Here is a 17,954-nt window from a genome sequence, read left to right on the forward strand (position 1 = left end):
AACAGATCAGGTGGAAGTCCAAACCATCATCCATGGACTAAGCAGCCAAAAAGCCCCAGGATGGGATATGCTTACAAACGAGTGCATCAAGAATGCACCGAATAACATCGCCGAATCAATCACCGCAGTAATAAATGCAGTACTCCGTCTCAGAACATATCCAAAAGCATGGAAAAAGTCCATCATCATCCTTTTGCCGAAACCGGGAAAGAACCCAACCTTCCCACAGAACTGGAGACCCATCAGCCTACTTCCAACAATTGGAAAATTGCAGAAAGGGTAATACGGAGCAGACTGCAGGATCAACTCAACGAGCTCAACATCATCCCAGAGGAACAATACGGATTCCAACGAGATCATTCATGCGAGCTTCAACTGGCCAGAGTAGTCCAGCACATTCGCAGTGGATTAAACAAGCGGAAATCGACCGGACTAATAATATTCGATATATCGAAAGCTTTCGATAAAGTCTGGCACGCAGGGCTCGTAGCCAAACTAAAGAAATTTAAAATATCTTATTCAATGATAAGACTAATCCAATCCTTTATTGCAGATCGAAGTTTTAGGGTGGCACTGGAGGGGCACCAATCAACGGAAAAAAGAATAGAGGCAGGAGTACCCCAAGGATCGCCGCTTTCCCCGCTGTTATACACAGTATTCACGGCGGACATTCCAAGACAATTTAATCGCTTCACAGGGATCTCCTTATTCGCGGACGACACATGCCTCTTCCACACATCGAAACAGGCACACCTCATCACAAGCAATCTTCAGAAGGCAACCAACACAATGTTGGAATACTTCAAAAAGTGGAAGATAAAAATAAACCCGGAGAAGACCCAGGCAATCTTCATCACAAGAACAGAAACCGGGGAAAATCAAAATCGAAAATCAGCCCATCGATTGGAAACCAACAGCGAAATATTTAGGACTGACTTTCGACAGCAGACTAAATTGGAGAAAATACATCAAGTTGAAAAGAGATGCATGCACAGGTACGTTGAATTCCCTTTACCCTTTAATTAGGTCTAAGAAACTAAACTTTAAGAATAGACTTTTAATTCATAAGCAATTAATTCGCCCATCTCTGCTATACGGAAGCAGTATTTTTTACCAAACGTGGAAGACATAAAAAGCAACTGCAAATATGTCAGAATATAGCTATAAGAAAAATTGTTAATGTCCCGCATTATATAAGAAATCTAGACATACATAGCGATCTAAGATTAGAACCTATAGATAAGTATATTAAAGATAAAGCCCTGAAATTGTTCCAAAAAATTGATTCCGACAAGAATAAAAGATAATCAGTCTATCTTTTCAAGATTGATGTTAGCATCGGATCTATATGTTTTTCCAAACCTTAACAAGCCATTACAAATTCAAACGTGTAGGCAAAGTGTTCGGTTTGGTTTGTGTATGTTTGCCGATCCGATCGAGTATGGGTTTTTTTAACGAATTAAAAAGATTTTGCTTACCTGCTCAGAAATCACTAACGCACTTGCAAACGTGTGGATGGTAATGTTTGGTCCCGCAAGCGTTTGTATAGGTTTGGAGTTTGCGGCAAGTGTCAAACGTATCGAACCGGCATTAACAAATTTTGTCGCGAAATATGCATCTACGTTCCACCTGGAACCGCGACCTCCTCATTCACCTCATGTACGATATACACACAACATTACCATTAAAAAAGTGAAAGTATCTGTTTGCATCCATGCATGGTTTGAATTAGGAACTTGTTATTTGGCCGAAATTTATCTTCAGAAGATAAAACTTTGAAGAAGGGACAGTTGGTCCCCGAAATACGTACTTGTATATATTGCCAAATACCAATGCCAACAAAAAGGAAAATATTTTGTAATGGAGACGAAGATGCTACGTTGGACTAGTGGCGTCACGCGTTTAGATCAGATCCGAAATGAGGATATCCGCGATCGCTATGGGGTTGTACCGATCGTGGAAAAGTTGCGAGAGAGGCATCTTCGATGGTATGGACACGCAATTCGTGCAAACGAGATTTCACTTGTCAAGATTGGTCTGAACATCGAAGTCGACGGTAAACGACCAAAAGGCAGACCTAAACAACGGTGGCTTGATACGCTAGATGGGGATTTGAAAGCCTCGATATTGCACCCAGATCAGGCATTCGATAGAGCGAAGCCGATCACGACGAGCCGACCCCGCTTGTGAACGGAACAAAGGCTGAAGAAAAAGAAGAATGAAAAGGAAAATGTCTTCAAAGGCAAATCTTTCATCCATACATGATTTCGGTAAGTGTGAATGCCACCTAAGAATCTGATTTTCGACTCGATTTTATTTCTGGCCAAATGCCAATTTCCACTGACCCCGTCTAACGCATTTTCGCCGCAAAGCGAAACGGAGCGTGGGCGTCTGGTATTCGCCTGTGTATGCTGACGGAAGAGCTTCAAGTTGTGCCCCTCAAGCCCTAACAGCCTTCAAAGCGCGGCAGCCGGTTCTGAACTTAACTCGACCTGCAGTGCTGGTTTGTGAATTCGGTTAAATCTTTTAAATTTCATGGAATGGATTTGAACTTGAGATTATTCTATGTGCTAATTTCGTGCTTCCTCTCCACTATTGCTGTTTTCACTTTACGACGTGGGTTGTCACCAGCACCTGGCGACCCGTCAGACGGAAAAGTTGTTCAGGTTTCTTGTTCAAAGTTTGCACTTTCTTTGTCGCTGGGAATGGATTATGTGGTAATTTGTTACGTTTGTATAGCTGTAAATTGCTGAGACAATTTTTTGCAGCCGCGGCCTACTGTAGTCCCGTTTCAAGGGTTCAACGCATCCGAAGATGGTCAGGCGCTTCGCGCCGCCATGAAAGGTTTCGGGACAGACGAACAAGCAATCATTGATATTTTGACCGCCCGCAGCAACGACCAGAGGCAACTCATTAAGAAATACTTTCTTGAAGAATATGGGCGAGACCTAATTGAAGATTTGAAAAGTGAACTTGGTGGGAAGTTTGAGGACGTGATCGTCGGTTTGATGTCGCCTCCAGACGAATATTTGTGTAAACAACTGCATAAGGCTATGGCGGGAATAGGAACCCACGAAGAGGCACTTGTTGAAATCGTATGCACTAAGTCGAATGAGGAGATCCAGCGGTTGGTTAACAAATACGAGGAAATGTACGACCGGCCACTAGCCGAGCACTTGTGTAGTGAAACTTCCGGTCATTTCCGACGATTTCTAACACTCGTTGTAACCGGGGTGCGAGATGATGCTAACGTGGTGGATCCGGAAAAGGCGCGCGAACAAGCAGAATCTCTATATGCGGCGGGAGAAGCCAAGCTTGGAACCGACGAGGAGGTGTTCAATCGAGTGATGGCCCACGCGAGTTTTGCACAACTGCGTTTGGTCTTCGAGGAGTACAAGAACCTCTCGGGGATGACCATTGAGCAGGCTATCAAACACGAAATGAGTGGTGAACTCCATAACGCCATGATGGCTGTTGGTAAGACCTTAATATTCCCCTTCTAGACACCAAATGAATTTTTGAAATAATTTTTTTCCAAGTGGAATGTGTGCAGTCGCCCCCGGCATTTTTCGCTCGGCGGCTTTTCAAAGCCATGGATGGCATAGGAACTGACGATACTACTTTGATCCGAATTATAGTGAGTCGGTCGGAAATCGACTTAGGAAACATTAAAGATGAATTCGAGCGAATGCATGATCGCACACTTTTGAGTGCGGTGAAGGTGGAACAGAATATTTCTCTCCTGAAATTACATTGTTAATAAAAGTCTTTTTACAGTCGGAAACTTCAGGCGATTATAAACGAGCGCTATGTGCATTAATTGGATGTGCTTGAACTTCTTGTCCGTAACCGTCCTATGGCGTCGAGGCCTTATAACTACAACTGTGAATCTCCCTTAAGAACCAGTGTCCCTAATTGTCTTTTTGCTTGTAACTATTAGAGCTAAATAAAAACACTCCATTTTGTTGAGTAAACCGTATTTTAGAGTGGTTATAGCCGGCATTGTGTTTGTTGCAGGGCAGGGCTTCTCTTACCCGCTTTTGGGGTCGGTTGGATACATCAAGTGTATTCGTTCCATCTTTCTTCTATTGCCTACCGGGCGGCAGTTGCATCGAATTTTACATGCACCAGAATCCGGCTACATGCCGAACCGAGGGACGTCTCTTTGACAGTTTGAAGAAAGGCATTTGTTTATTTACTCAGTTGTCGCACTTCTTAGACTTTGGAGTAAATAATTCTTGTTGGCGTTATTTTGTGGCTGAAAAAAATGTCGGAGTTATCAGAGAAAGTCGTAGCAGCAAAGATTGCACTAGTTACATCGCTTGGCGAGAATTCTCAGCGATATTTCAGCCACTTGAAATCTTGGTTTAGTGGGAAGTGGACGCAAGAGGAATTCGATTTCGAGTGCCGCAAAATACTAACAGGCGAATCTGTACATTTACACAACCAATTTTTTTTGGCTCTACTAAACAAAATCGATGCGTTGCGTCTCCCGCAAACGTCTTCCACTAGTTCAATCTCCTTGAATCGGAGCAGCAGGAAACGAAAACGTAGTTCTCGCTCCGGCGTTGACCGCGTCAATTTCGAGCCCTACGACTTATTTGAATTCCTGCCGGATGAGAATGTGGAGTTGATACGACAGCCCAACGCAAGCGATGATCAGCCGCCATCAATGCCAAAGTACTGCGTCCAAGAATACTTCCTGCCAGATATCGGATTCATCATGGGACGGATGATGGTGGGAGCGTGGGAACACGGACTAGTTCACGTCGACGACGCCGTCGCGGAATATGTCGTACTGGCAGTCCAGTCTTTGCTGAAGAATATAATTACCGCCGTGATTTTGTCCCGGAAACAGTGCAAACTTACGGCCGCCGGTAATTACTTTTATGATGTTGGTGTAACAATCCCCGACCCTTTCGTCCGAAACCGAGCATCACGCCAAAAAACTTACGAAGAGAAAAGCCTTCCTGAAAGGTATAACCAGGAAATGTTACCGGAGGAAGAGTTCCAGAAAAGTTGGACACCGCGTCAGAAAATGTACGACGATAAAAATATCGGGGAGCGATTCGCTTCGGAGAAACTGCCAGAAGAGGAGACCTATTTCTCAGCCTGTGAGCAGTTGTAAGTATCTCGGGTAATGCTTCAACAAAGACACTTCAAATTTTTGTTTTTGCAGATACCCAGTAAGGAAGTGCTTGATTACAGTAAACGATGTCTACAAAGTTCTGCGAGAGCGAAATATTTTATTGTCACATTCAGTTCATTCCGTAAATATGGAGCGGATGTCCCAAATGTTGCATTAGCACAGTGAGTGGCTGCAATGTGATTACGTTGATTTTGTACATAGAAGCTAAGACATAAAGAACGTGGATTTACATTATTAGTTTCTGAATTAATTTATCATAAAAATCCAGGTTTAAGAGGAGCTTCAGTCACAATTGCCATTTGTCGTCCAAAGTTTCTGTTCCTCATCTTCTCCGCTCCATTGTTGCTACCACCGGAAGTGATTTTGCAGAGTCTCTAGAGAAATTTGTTTGAATGAATTTGTTACTACATGTGCAGAGTCTGGATGAATACTTTTGAGGAATTCAAATATAATTTGGTTGAGAATTTAGTGAATGAAGTCAGCTTCAAATGGAACTTATTCGAATCCTCTGACCTGACCCTTGAGTATTAAAAAATAAATTTTCACGCTCCTCCACTCCGCACGGTAGGGGGTTCCTTAAATAACTGCTACATTCTGTACCTTCTTGAGCATTTTATTTGGCGCCGGAGAAACAATTGCGAATCAGTGACAATTGGAGGAAATTCTCGACACTAAATCATCACATTGAGAAAAACAAACCTCATTCCCGGGGATAATTTCAAAAGTTGAATTTATTTCAAACTAATTCTAATTGAAATGATTATTAAAATTTGAAATTTTTCCCTTTTTGCTTTACTAGGAATTTGTTCTTTCTGCAAATAAGCATATTTCGGATATTATTTGTCGCTTTCGTCAGTACTGATGCTCTACTGAGCTGTTCCATTGACGCGCTCTCGCTTGCCTCTTTGCTAGTCAGGCCCGGGAATGAGGTGAGTTCTTTGAAGACTTTAGCCCCTGAAATTCTACAAAATTTCTAGTGTCCTTATACCGGTGCGGATCCACCGGAACCTGAAAAACAACCATTGTGGATATTGTGTCTGTCTACCCGAATATAACACGCCAGCTAAATCTGAAAATTAAAATAAAACGAAAATATCGACTCAACCAGGCGCTTGGAACCATAAAACTCCTGCCTCAGATGTTCAATGAGGCGCGGCCTTTGGGATTCTTTTTCTTGACGGCATCCTACACGCCGCAAGCGCATTTGGCAAATAGCTTCTGGCCACTTGCGCACAATCATCGAGTGCCTCTATCTCGGTTTCACTGGAATACAGCTTACCTACCCAGTATTCCTGTGACCATTCCCTTTTTCTTTCCGTAAAGGCACACCCGATAAGACAGTATATACGCTGCATACCCTCAACGCAATTCACCGGTATGCCGAACTTATCCTTCTCTGATTCACCGTGTTGTCCAGAGCTCCCGCTCAGACAAGAACAGCGTATAGCAGGATGGATTTCACCATCCCTGCGATAAGCAATCGGCGACTAGATTTTGGCTCTCTAATATTTGGCATCATCTTCGCTAGACATGAACTAACCTTTGCTGCCTTTTCTCGCGCATAGTCGAGGTCCCCCTGGAAGTTCAACTTGGCATCGGTCATTGCTCCCAGATATTCTATGATCGATTTTGAAATGACCAACCAGCGTCAACCACACAAACGTGGTGCCCTTCAGTTCCCATCACGATTCGCAGAGACGCTCGCACCTATTCTCTCTTGTTCTGCGCCAAATGCTCTTAGGGTAACCCACTTGCCGGCCATCTTCCAATGAATGGTGTAACCCGTTAGAATGGTGAAAAACTAAGGCTCGTAAAAGCAAATATCTACACTGCTTCTAAATACTCCTAATAATGCGCCCAGTTTTACTCTCCAACCTATGGCCTACCCTCTAAAGTGGTAAGCGCTGAGTATTCGAAAAAGTGTACAGTAAAAAGCTTCATTTCTTCTTCCCCATGATTGGTTTATTTTTGGGGGGCAGATTTCCTTAATATTCGCCTCTAACTGTCCACTTGCTTCATGCTATCTGAATTTGATGTATATTTTTCCCTAAACTCTCATTTGGAGCATAGCAAGTCGACCACGCTTCCTCCCCATAATTAACGGGTCCTGGTAATCAACTTCTGTTAAAACTCTCCGGGGAACTTGTGCTGCTTATCTATCATTCTGCACCAAGTAGTTCTAAGCAACACACTCATGTACTCCCTGTAACATTTCCATAGCTACTTCAACGATCTAATAGTCTGGGTGCTTCTTATATATAGAGGAAAACACCTTTCTCCTGTTGCATGGAATAGTTACCTACTTTAAGGCAAGCAAATTATGGTAGGGAATAGAGATTCTGATTTGCGGAGCGGCCCTGAGGAGGATTTGTTGTTCTATCTTGGCCATTATGAAATTCCATTTCTGAATTCGTTGGAGTCTTAGGTCGATGGCGCCATGGTTAGGCAGGGTAACTGTCAGCCTCTCGACCTCGCTGTATTAGGTAGATGTCGAGAACTCTTCAGTTAATTTCGTAGGAAGTGCAAAGACGTTGGCAACGTTTTCAATCAAGAAACGCAATCCGGTATTTTGGTTCGATGTAATGCGAGTTTTGCGGATTAGGGAGAAGGATATAAAGAAGAAGTCCCCAAATCAAAGATTTTAATTCCAATTTATTACATTATTATTTCTTCTTAGGCAGAGGGACCAAATACATGGAAAAAAAATGAAAATAAAACTAATTTCTGAAAATAGAAGAAAGAAAGAAAAATAAAAGTAGGAAAAATAAATGAAAATGTGACATAAAGACCACCCGTTCATAAGCGGGGTCGGTTTTTCATGATCGATTTCGTCATTGGGGTCTATGAAATGCCTGATCTGGATGCAGTCGCGAGGCTTTTAAATCTCCATTCAGCGTATCAAGCCACGATTGTTTCGGTCGCCCACCCCCCCCTCAATCTTGGCAAGTGAATTTTTGTTAGCGCAAATTACGTGACCATACAATCGAAGACGCTTCTCTCGCATTTTTTCCACGATCGGTGCAACCCCATAACGATCGTGAGAATCCTCATTTCGGATGTGATCAAAACGTGTCACGCCACTAGTCCAACGCAACATCTTCGTCTCCATTACCGCAAGACGTCGTTCATTGTCTTTTATAGTTGACCAACACTCAGAACCATAGAGGGCAGGACGGACGACATTGCGGTAAATTTTAGATTTGAGACGTTCGTTGATACGTCGATCACAAAGAACACCAGTTGTGGAACGCCACTTCATCCAGGTTGCGTTAATGCGTCAAGCAATTTCTCCATTGGCTGATAGCGTTGACCCGAGGTATGTAAATCGCTCAGTTCTGGACAGATAACTGCCACTGACAGCGATTGTACCTGTTTCATGGGGATCGGTCGGCAATCGGAAGTTGTTCTTTCTGAAAATATGCATATTTCGGATACTATTTCCCGCTTTCCTCAGTTCTGAGGCTTTACTGAAGTGTTCCATCGACGCGCTCTCGCTTGCCTCTTTGCTAGCCAGGCCCGAGAATGAGGTGAGCTCTTTGAAGACTTTAGCCCCTGAAATTCTACAAAATTTCTAGTGTCCTTATACCGGTGCGGAACCACCAGAACCTGAAAAAGAACCATTGAGGTATTGTGCGTGTCTACCCGAATATAACACGTAAGCTAAATCTGGAAGTTAAAATAAAAAGAAAATACTGGTTTAACCGGGCACGTAGAGCTGTAAAACTCTGGACCAGCAATCGATGCTTCTCCTGCCTCAGATATTCAATGAGGGGTGCCTTTTGGGGACCCCACCCTGCCTTAACATCCTCAGGCCCTACATTAGATTTGAGGGTGTCCCTTTATTAATGTGAGTTTTGCAGGTTAAATAGGACGGAAAGAAGAAGTCCTCAAATCAAAGATTTTAACTCCAATTTATTTCATTATAATTTATTCTTAGCCAAAACACTTTGAGAATAAATTCAAAGTAAGTACTCCCAGGCCTTTCAACTGGATTCACTCTGCAGGGAAAGGCAGCGACATGACCATTCCCGACATTAAACCTGGATCCTACATGAAACCGACAGAAACCAAGCATTTCGGACCACGCCCAACAGCAAGAAGTGCCTCTTTCAATCACATGATCCACCGGATGCTAACCCTTCCCTAATCGTAGGCATGGTAAAAGTAACCAAACACATTTTGGATTCCGTCCAAGTGAACTTCGGCTGGATCATCAACGGTTTGATTAACAAACGTTCACGAAGCTTACTTCCGATCAACAACAGAACAGCTAGATTCAGTATAAAAGGAAGAGATTTGAATTTTTAATTATCATCGCTTTCTAGGCTTCTGTAAAGCCACAGCCGTTTTACAATTGAATTAAATATGCAACAATTCATAAAAAGATGATACGAAACCTTCATTTCATGAATTCTTAGCGCCGATCATACAGGTGCATGCTGCCGACGATGTGAAGACGAGCATACGTACAATACGTAGTTGCGTAGAAACTACAGAAAATGTCCTGCAAGTGCGATTTTGCTTGCTTTTCACGGGAATGTAAAGAATTTCGAAAATGCTCTTTTATTATTTGTTTGAATATTTCAGAGTTATAGCAGAGATCCCTTTTATAGCAGTAACACTATGAGCAGTACCCTATGCCATTCTCCTTCAGAAAATCATTTCCCAACACTTGATTCCTGTCTATTTAAGCCCGTTCCGAAGATATTTAGGGATTCATTCGGGGGAAGTGCTTTTACAAATTCAATACTAGAGATTTTAACTGATTTCTTACCTCAAATATAGATGAAGGCTTTCATATAATAATTCCTTCCTGCTTGAAACCTACTGCAGAGCTGAACTGATAACCTAGTCCAATAAATTTAGTTACCCAAATGGAAGCAGCTGTAATGCTGCAGTTTTATAGTTTAAAACTATGCACAAACTAGGCGCAGGTTACTTTAGAAGCAAAATGTATTAAAATATGAACAATTTATATATATCGCATTCTTAAAATTTAATCAGACGATTACAATTTCGAAAAAACAGGTTTCTCATCCTTAGAAATTTGTGCCATCACAGCATTTGCAAAATCTTCACTTTGCAAAAATGCCTGGTTCATCTCCCGCTGAAATGAGAAATGTTGAATATAATTAAACTTATCATTTAGAATTTTGTCTTACAATTTGGTCTAGGCCTTCTTGATTTGTATGATCTAAGGAGTAAACCATGTTTTTCTTGGTTGCTTGTACAGCGATGGGGCTCATTGAGGCAATGGTTTCAGCCAATTCAATCGCACCATTTATCAATGTATCTTTATCTGCGAACACCTGAAATCAGCCATGTAAGTATTTCAGATATATCATAATACTCGTAGTTTTCATTACCTTGCTCACAAGACCGCTTGCATGAGCTTCCTTGCTTAAGAATTTACGACCAGTTAGACAGAGTTCACGGGCCAAACTCTGACTGCCAATAGCTTTTGGCAAACGTTGGAGTGTACCAACGTCTGCGGCCATTCCGATTTCTACTTCCTTTACCTGGAACCATGCGTCCTCAGAGCAGTAACGTATATCGGCTGCAGTTATAATATCGATGCCGGCACCAATGCATGCTGAATGTACAGCAGCAATCACTGGCTTCCTGCAGACTTCAAGAGCCGAAAACCCATCCTACAAGTTTACTGTCAAAACCATAAACCATTAGATCGATCTTATGAAAGGTACCTGATAGAGTTTTATACGTTTGTTAAGATGGACTGCTTTCCGGCCAACATCTTCAATTTGGCTCAATTCTTGACCAAGTTTCATCATACTATTCAAATCAATTCCTGACGGATAAAAATCAGTCAACGTCTTCCTTATTGGTTGATTCTGATTCACTTACCAGCTGTGAAGTGTTTTCCGGCACCTGAGAGAATAATTACACGACAATCAGGATCGTCGCTTAGCTGTTCAAAACAGTCCTTAATTTCACTGCAAAAATAAATTGTATAAGGCCATAATTGGTTAGACTAAAAGTATCTATTACATCCACATCTGCATGCTAATTGCATTATATTTTTGGGGCTTGTTTAACTCGACTTGGTACACGAAAGGCTTAGGTATCGTCACAGCTATCTCTTTGAATTTGTTGATTTTTGACGGTGTTTGCTCAGTAGCAGAACATAACAATCGTTTGGCAGAAGATTCTACAGGCGAAATTAAGAGAATATAATTTTTGTAGAAAAAATATAAAAAGAATAATGGTCTCAGTATTAGCGGTTGAAAACGTTAATATATGTTACTTCTTCAAAACATAAACAGTGAAAGTGTTTGCAGGATGTGAATCATGGTGCCACAGAACCGGGAACATGAGTTACATCTTCTTTTTGCAGACCACGGTCCTTGCAAAAGACACAGTACCGCGCCGACTTACAAGTCTTCGGTTTGCGCCCGGGTTCGCCACACTTGTAACATAAAGTGCTTCTGTCCTGCCCTTTGTAAGCCCTTGGTGTATATCCGTATGCCCAGCACCTAAAACAGCAGGTTGGAACTGCTTTTCGCCTTATTCTGCAAATAATCTACTCGATCTTTATTTTTTCGCAATGTAGAAGTCGACTCGCTATCTTCTGAGGGACAGTGGCAATGGCCAATTTTCGTCCTCTGGAGTTGACAGACGTAATTATCACCTTAAGGTTGCTCACATCTGGATAATCCCTTTTTATCGGTTCTTCCACCTGTTCCTTGTTAGTGAGACCATCCTCCCCAGGGTAGATTTAACATAAATCCCAGCGTCTTCTGGTTTGGTGACTTCTCGAAGAACGGTTTCCCTTTGTTCGGCATGATGAGATTGGCCACTGGCCGTGGTTTGCCCTTGCTCTTTTTCTTTCGCTGATTTTACCGTCGTAGTCGACTTCGACTTTCCTAGCCAATGCCGTTGCTATTCAACTTTGGTTGTTGTTGTTTGAGTTTTCTCCTTTTTTCGACGCTCTTTCCTTCGTTTGGTTACCACCTCGTGGAATTCTTCTTGTTGCATCCTCGTCAGCAGATCCACGCTTATTTCCCCTCGCCTCCGTTTGTCAATTTTTGTCCCCTCCCCCTCTGACGGGCTGAGGGCACTACACTTTTTGCAACTACACTACCGATGTGTTTTTTCTCACCTTTTTTCGGGTGTCATCCAGGAATTTCGCTGGTGCGCATCAAGATCCAGCAGTTCTTCCATCTCCAGTATGGCATTTTTGACATCCATGGAGGTTTCGCTGGGCGATGGTAGCAGCTTTCACTTTCCGCAGAGCCATCCCGCACTTCTTGAGTAGCCTTTTCTCCTCCTGCCCTTCGGTCCAGGTCCATCCTCTCCGGTGAAATGATTTGCGTTCCCGCCTAGTTGGAGAGTTCTTCGTCCTTCTTTCACGACAAAAGGGTGTCACGCAGCTCGGAGTTTGCCATCTTTTCTCGAATTCGGTGGCGTCTCCCCTTTTTTGGCGCTACGACTCTTAGCATCTGTGGTGTCACTCCGTTTTTCACTTGCAATCGCCTTTGCCGTTGGGACAGTGGACCTTCCTGCTTTTTCAGCAGGTGACCGTCGTAATTTCGCCCTTCTTGCAAAGGGATTAATAGTGGAATCTCCCTTTTTAGCTGCCAGAAGCAGTGAGCGTGGTGTATTGTCGCTCCTTCTAAAAATTTTAGCTATTGCTGGTTGTATCGTCGTGTTTGTTGTTGTTGGTGTTGTCGTTTGGGTTCCAGCTGCAAGCCGCTATCTCTGCTGGCAAGTGCAGTCATCTTAAATGAACCCCGTGATTGTCTATGCGAGAGTTCGAATCTCATCTGATCATGGACGTTATCTCGCTGCTGTAGATCTAACACCTAATCAACGTGGAGGAAAGGAAAAAACAATACAATAAGAGACTGTGAATCCACCCTGGCGCAGTGAGTTCCTCAGTTGCGGCATTAAGGAGGGTACAACAACATCTGACCGGCAAGAAAGCACTACCGTTCCAATGTGGAAAAAACAAGGCTGCCTGGCAGAGTATTCAAATTGCCATCTGATTCGGTCGACATGACCCGCGTGATAGTCACCCGGGAATTCCAACGTCTAACGCTCTACACATTGCTCTTTGGAGCTGATATTTTCCTAATATCTCACAACCATTCTGGTCTCGAACAACCTGGTTAAAAATAGAATGATCGTCCCAGGGAGCACATGGACCTGAACAAAATAGGCGTTTCGAGGCCCAAGCCTAATGAAGCCAACACTAAGTTGCAGTGAAACCTAACTTCTATCGTAGCACTTCCTCCGTCAGCTACCAAAAGCAAAGAGTGTCACTTCGTGATAATAGAGCCGAAGATGTTGCGTTGGATCATGGTGTAACAAGTTACATTCAAGTCGAAATAAAGACATCCGCGCTCGATATGACATTGGACTCATCGTCGATAAATTACTAGCGAGGCACCTTCTATGATAGTTTCATGTAATCCACGCTAAGCAGAACTCAACACAGCGGTGATGCGCCAGATGATGATTTACGGACTTCTTGATTCCACCTCGACCAAGCTTATTATTGAGAGAGATAGAGAACCTTATCTAGACCAGCCAACCCCGCAGCCGATCGGGATAAAGGCTATTGTTTGTTTGTTTGAATTCGGGGTGCTCGCAGTGTCTAGGTGATTTTCTTGAGCAGAAAGATCTCGCGAGGCCGGTTGGAAGGCTGCGCCTATAACGCCAGCGATGTCGTTAATTTCGATTTTTGTTGATGTGACTCCTATTAGATTATGTGTGCATATCCGTTTATCAGCATGTGTTTATATTATTGCCTGGTGTGGTATCACATCGATTTTGTAGTTGAGCAGGAAAGTGAGGTTGTTTCGGTTTTGTTTATTTCCAAAAAGTTGTTTCCAGGTTACGGTTGAAGAGATTGATGTACGCTGTGTTGTATTAGATATCAACAACAGATGCAGTCTAATAATATCATATTATTGTGTTTCATGCCATTAAAGAGGGCAGCTAGACATCTCTGTTCTTTGAAGATGGAGTGAGCTGCGGGCGAAATAGTTGGAGTTTGCTGCTGCGTAAGATGGTGTGGTCATTTGTTGCAACTTCACCGCATGCGTTGCAGCGGTCCGTAGTTGATGCACCTATTCTAGCCAGGAAGATCGTAGTATTGTTGGTGACAAGGCGGTTAATCAATTTGGTGGTTTCAGATTTTTTTAGCGTGGAGAATCTAGGCTTGTTTGGAATTGGTTTGAAGATGTTGGCGAAGATCTTTCCTTTTGTCCTACAGGTTTGTTGATTCTCTTCATTAGAGGTGTCCATGAACTTTTTCGTGATTGTTGTCAGTCCGTCGTGAGAGGAGGTTTGTGGGTGTGCCCGCTAGGGTAGCTCTTGGAAGTCTGGTGTGCTAGTTCATTAATAGGAAGCCCGTCGTAGACTGGAGTTCAAATGAGTCGGACTTCCTCAAGGTGACAATCCTCAACAAAGGCATGAATCCGCAGCTAATCAGTGGGTGAGTGTTTGAAATGCCAAGCATTTGCACGCTCCCGGGCTGACGGTGAAAATAACCATTTGGAGATCTCGTTCCTGTGCTTGCACGGGTTGCAAATTTGATGCCGACTAACTCAACAGCAAGAATTGAAAAGTAAACATTCCCCAAATATAGAAAAAAGAAATGCCTGTCGAATCCGTCGAGCGTGCTGAATCAGGGGATAAAGTTCACAGCGAAACCTAACTTCTACCATAGCGTCGTTTTCCCTCCGTCAGCTACCAAAAGCAATTAGTGTCGTTTTACGGTAATAGAGCCGAAGATGTTGTGTAACATGGTATAACATGTTATGTTCACGCCCGAAATAAAGATATCCATGCACTGACATTGGACGTGCATGGACTGGATTCATCGTTGATAAATTACCAAAGAGGTATCTTCTTGATATTTTCATGTAATCCGCGCTAAGCAGAACTCAAAACAGCGGTGACTTGACGCGCCAGATGATGATTTCCGGACTTCTCGATTCCACCCAGACTAAGCCTATTATCGAGAGAGATAGAGAACCCAATCTAGACGAGTCGACCCCGCAACCGGCCGGGATAAAGGTTAAAGTAAATTAGTAACAAAAATGGGTTGAGTATTTCGATGAGCTACTGAACAACCAGACATTGGCGAGTTGGAGATCCCGCCAACTGAAGACGACGGACAAATACTGCCACCACCAAGTCTAGGAGAAACAGTCCGTGCAATTCATCGGCTTAAAAATCATAAGTCGCCAGGAGCCGATGGAATTACAGCCGAATTGGTTAAATATGGAGGCGACCAGTTACACCAAGTGGTTCATCAACTTTTGCTCATCAATGCCTGACGATTGGCAACGAGGCATTATCTGTCTCATACATAAAAAGGGAGATATCACACAGTGCAGCAATTATAGAGATATCACGTTGCTGAGTACCATCTATAAGATATTCTCCACTATCTTGCTAGGCCGGATAGCCCCATACGTCCAGAACATCATTGGCCCATACCAAAGAGGCTTCACTCCAGGCAAATCAGCAACAGATAAGATTTTCTCTCTGCGGCAAGCGATGGAAAAACTGTTGGAATATGGACAACAGTTGCACCATCTGTTTATTGAATTTAAAGCCGCCTATGATAGCATAGCCAGGGTAAAACTGTACACGACCATGAGAGAATTCGATATCCCGACGAAATTAATAAGACTGACTAGGCTGACCCTGACTAATGTGCGAGGCCAGATAAAAGCAGCAGGATCACTCTCAAGATCATTCGACATCAGCAACGGTTTAAGACAAGGGGATGCCCTATCATGCGCCCTTTTTAACCTGGCCCTCGAGAAAGTGATCCGTGATACTGAGGTAAATGCAAGAGGTACGATCCTCTTTAAGTCCACCCAACTACTGACCTATGTTGACGATATCGACATCATGGGAAGAACCACCCGAGACGTACAAACTGCCTTCATCCAGATCGAGCAGGCGGCGATTGGTGCGAGATCTTGGGCTGCACATCAATGAAGGCAAGACAAAATATATGGTGGCAACGTCAGCACCGAGGACGAATCAACCAACAACATCAAACCGTACTGGTCAAACGCAAACACGAAGAAGAATAAGGATAGGGGAATACAACTTTGAGACCGTTGACAATTTCTCCTATCTAGGGTCGAAAGTCACAACCGATAACAGCTACAATGATGAAATCCGCGCACGGTTGTTGGCAGCCAACAGAGCCTATTTCAGCTTACAAAAACGGTTCCGCTCGAAACATCTCACCATAGGGTCAAAGTTCTTACTGTACAAGACAATGATCTTGCCAGGCCTCATGTATTTCTCGGGGATTTGGGTTCTTAGCAAGAAGAATTGCCAACTCTTGGCCGCGTTCGAGAGAAGAATCCTCCGAAGAATTTTTGGCCCCCTACATGAGGATGGACGATTCCGTAGCCTACACAATGACGAAATCTATGAGCGATACCATGACTGTCTGGTTGTGGATAAAATCCGGCTCAATAGGCTACGGTGGGCGAGTCACTTAATCCGTATGGATGAGGATGACCCCACCCGGAAAGTCTATAAGGGCAATATCTATGGTGGAAAAAGAAGACGAGGCAGACCCTGCCTAAAATGGAGCGATGGTGTAGGTCAGGACGCCAGACAGCTTTTAGGGATATCGAATTTGTGGACCTCGGTGCCAAACCGGGACGTTTGGAGTTCCTTATTAAGGCAGCCCTAGACCGGATACCGGTTGTTGCGCCGTTGATGATGATGATGAGTAACAAAAATGAAATATAGATACGCAGCCTCATACAAAATATGATAAATAAGATAAAGGCATTTCGAAATGATGTAAAAACTCCAGGGGATTAATTTGTCGTGTCGAGGCGTATAACACAATTTGGCCGTTAGTTCAATAAACGGCCAAGGAGAAATACTCGTTTATATACATTTTCCTATAGACTTCCACAAATATAAACTGTAATTGTTTTTTTTTCTGCGAATTGTTAGTTCTAGGGGAAAGTACATAGTAAAGTTCAAAGTCCAGAGCAATGCAAGAAAAAACTCACGGATTTGACTAGTAATAACGGATCTCCCCAACATCAAGCTCCTTTGACCCAGCATAGTTTGTTTTTATTTTAAAAGGCACTAGTTTCGAACAATACTCTTAATATTAAATGTAAATTCAAGGTAAAATCTTCGCTGAACTAATTCGCGTCAACAATCCACTTTGGTGGTATCCCCACAAATGCAGAAAGATACGTCACTCTAGCCGGCAAACGAGCTGCATTGCACTAAGCGAGTGCTCGTGAGCCTGTTGTGTCGTTCCATTTCTGCTGGCGTTAAGCCACGGTTGTCATTGTGATGTCACCCTTTTCGGGGACAGTGAGATGTTCAAAACAACTCCTTGAAATGTCAAGTATTCAAACGAATCAATGCGATTATGGACGAGAATAAGTTTTGACAGATCTTTAATTTATGTTTATTAACATTTCCAAATGACCAACGGTATGACCATTATAGTTCCGGCTTTAGCTCACCACGACCTATCTTTGCCGACAGGTCATGGACATGGTGAAAGTATCAATTCGACAATTTTCTTCTTCTTTTTCTTCAGCCTTTGCCTCGTTCAGTGGAAAAAGGGTTGAATGAAAAGTCGCCGCTATGTAGTTAATGGGAGAGGCAAAATTTATTAATTGAGTTCGGTATAACATCCCCAGCACGCCATGACAGTTAAATCTTCACAAGCAAATGAAACGGTATCCACCGACAGAGGCTCGCGAGTGTCCAGCAATATCACCCTACGTACCACCGCGCCATTGCGCGCCTGCGTTTTATGGCACAACTA

General features: G+C 43.1%; 3 protein-coding genes across 4 annotated transcripts; 2 read left to right on the top strand and 1 right to left on the bottom strand.

Moving 5' to 3' along the window:
• The first annotated feature begins 2,474 nt into the window (after positions 1 to 2,474).
• LOC119657934 (annexin B10) lies at positions 2,475 to 3,979 on the top strand. 2 transcript variants are annotated; one of them, XM_038065123.1, is made up of 4 exons: positions 2,475 to 2,698; positions 2,768 to 3,477; positions 3,540 to 3,721; positions 3,778 to 3,834. In XM_038065123.1, exons 1-4 carry the CDS (start codon positions 2,541 to 2,543, stop codon positions 3,832 to 3,834), a joined length of 1,107 nt encoding a protein of 368 aa, XP_037921051.1. In that variant the 5' UTR covers positions 2,475 to 2,540. The 2 variants fall into 2 exon arrangements, with proteins under 2 accessions (XP_037921051.1, XP_037921050.1); XM_038065122.1 differs by having other exon boundaries at positions 2,512 to 2,717; positions 2,769 to 3,477; positions 3,778 to 3,979.
• A 192-nt stretch (positions 3,980 to 4,171) lies between these two features.
• LOC119657111 (transcriptional adapter 1-like) lies at positions 4,172 to 5,380 on the top strand. The gene is made up of 2 exons (XM_038063870.1): positions 4,172 to 5,124; positions 5,180 to 5,380. The coding sequence occupies exons 1-2, from the start codon at positions 4,268 to 4,270 to the stop codon at positions 5,304 to 5,306; spliced, it is 984 nt and encodes a 327-aa protein (XP_037919798.1). The 5' UTR covers positions 4,172 to 4,267; the 3' UTR covers positions 5,307 to 5,380.
• A 4,704-nt stretch (positions 5,381 to 10,084) lies between these two features.
• LOC119657532 (delta(3,5)-Delta(2,4)-dienoyl-CoA isomerase, mitochondrial) lies at positions 10,085 to 17,372 on the bottom strand. Its single transcript, XM_038064475.1, has 7 exons — positions 17,176 to 17,372; positions 11,159 to 11,318; positions 11,015 to 11,103; positions 10,855 to 10,958; positions 10,516 to 10,800; positions 10,312 to 10,458; positions 10,085 to 10,256 (listed from the first exon to the last, which is right to left on the bottom strand). Exons 1-7 carry the CDS (start codon positions 17,228 to 17,230, stop codon positions 10,158 to 10,160), a joined length of 939 nt encoding a protein of 312 aa, XP_037920403.1. The 5' UTR covers positions 17,231 to 17,372; the 3' UTR covers positions 10,085 to 10,157.
• Between the last annotated feature and the right edge of the window lie 582 nt (positions 17,373 to 17,954).

The sequence above is a fragment of the Hermetia illucens genome, chromosome 5, assembly GCF_905115235.1.
Source record: "Hermetia illucens chromosome 5, iHerIll2.2.curated.20191125, whole genome shotgun sequence".
Lineage (NCBI taxonomy): Eukaryota > Metazoa > Arthropoda > Insecta > Diptera > Stratiomyidae > Hermetia > Hermetia illucens.

Bases quoted from the DNA above. Each gene is read 5' to 3' on its own strand.
- LOC119657111 (XM_038063870.1), top strand. From the start codon at position 4,268: ATGTCGGAGTTATCAGAGAAAGTCGTAGCAGCAAAGATTGCACTAGTT. The intron at 5,125-5,179 runs GTAAGTATCTCG...TTGTTTTTGCAG, and splicing joins TTCTCAGCCTGTGAGCAGTT to ATACCCAGTAAGGAAGTGCT.
- LOC119657532 (XM_038064475.1), bottom strand. From the start codon at position 17,230: ATGCTGGGTCAAAGGAGCTTGATGTTGGGGAGATCCGTTATTACTAGT. The intron at 11,104-11,158 runs GTAATAGATACT...TTATTTTTGCAG, and splicing joins ATTAGCATGCAGATGTGGAT to TGAAATTAAGGACTGTTTTG. The intron at 10,459-10,515 runs GTAATGAAAACT...GGCTGATTTCAG, and splicing joins CAAGCGGTCTTGTGAGCAAG to GTGTTCGCAGATAAAGATAC.
- LOC119657934 (XM_038065122.1), top strand. From the start codon at position 2,541: ATGGATTTGAACTTGAGATTATTCTATGTGCTAATTTCGTGCTTCCTC. The intron at 3,478-3,539 runs GTAAGACCTTAA...TTTTTTTCCAAG, and splicing joins TAACGCCATGATGGCTGTTG to TGGAATGTGTGCAGTCGCCC. The intron at 3,722-3,777 runs GTGGAACAGAAT...GTCTTTTTACAG, and splicing joins CACTTTTGAGTGCGGTGAAG to TCGGAAACTTCAGGCGATTA.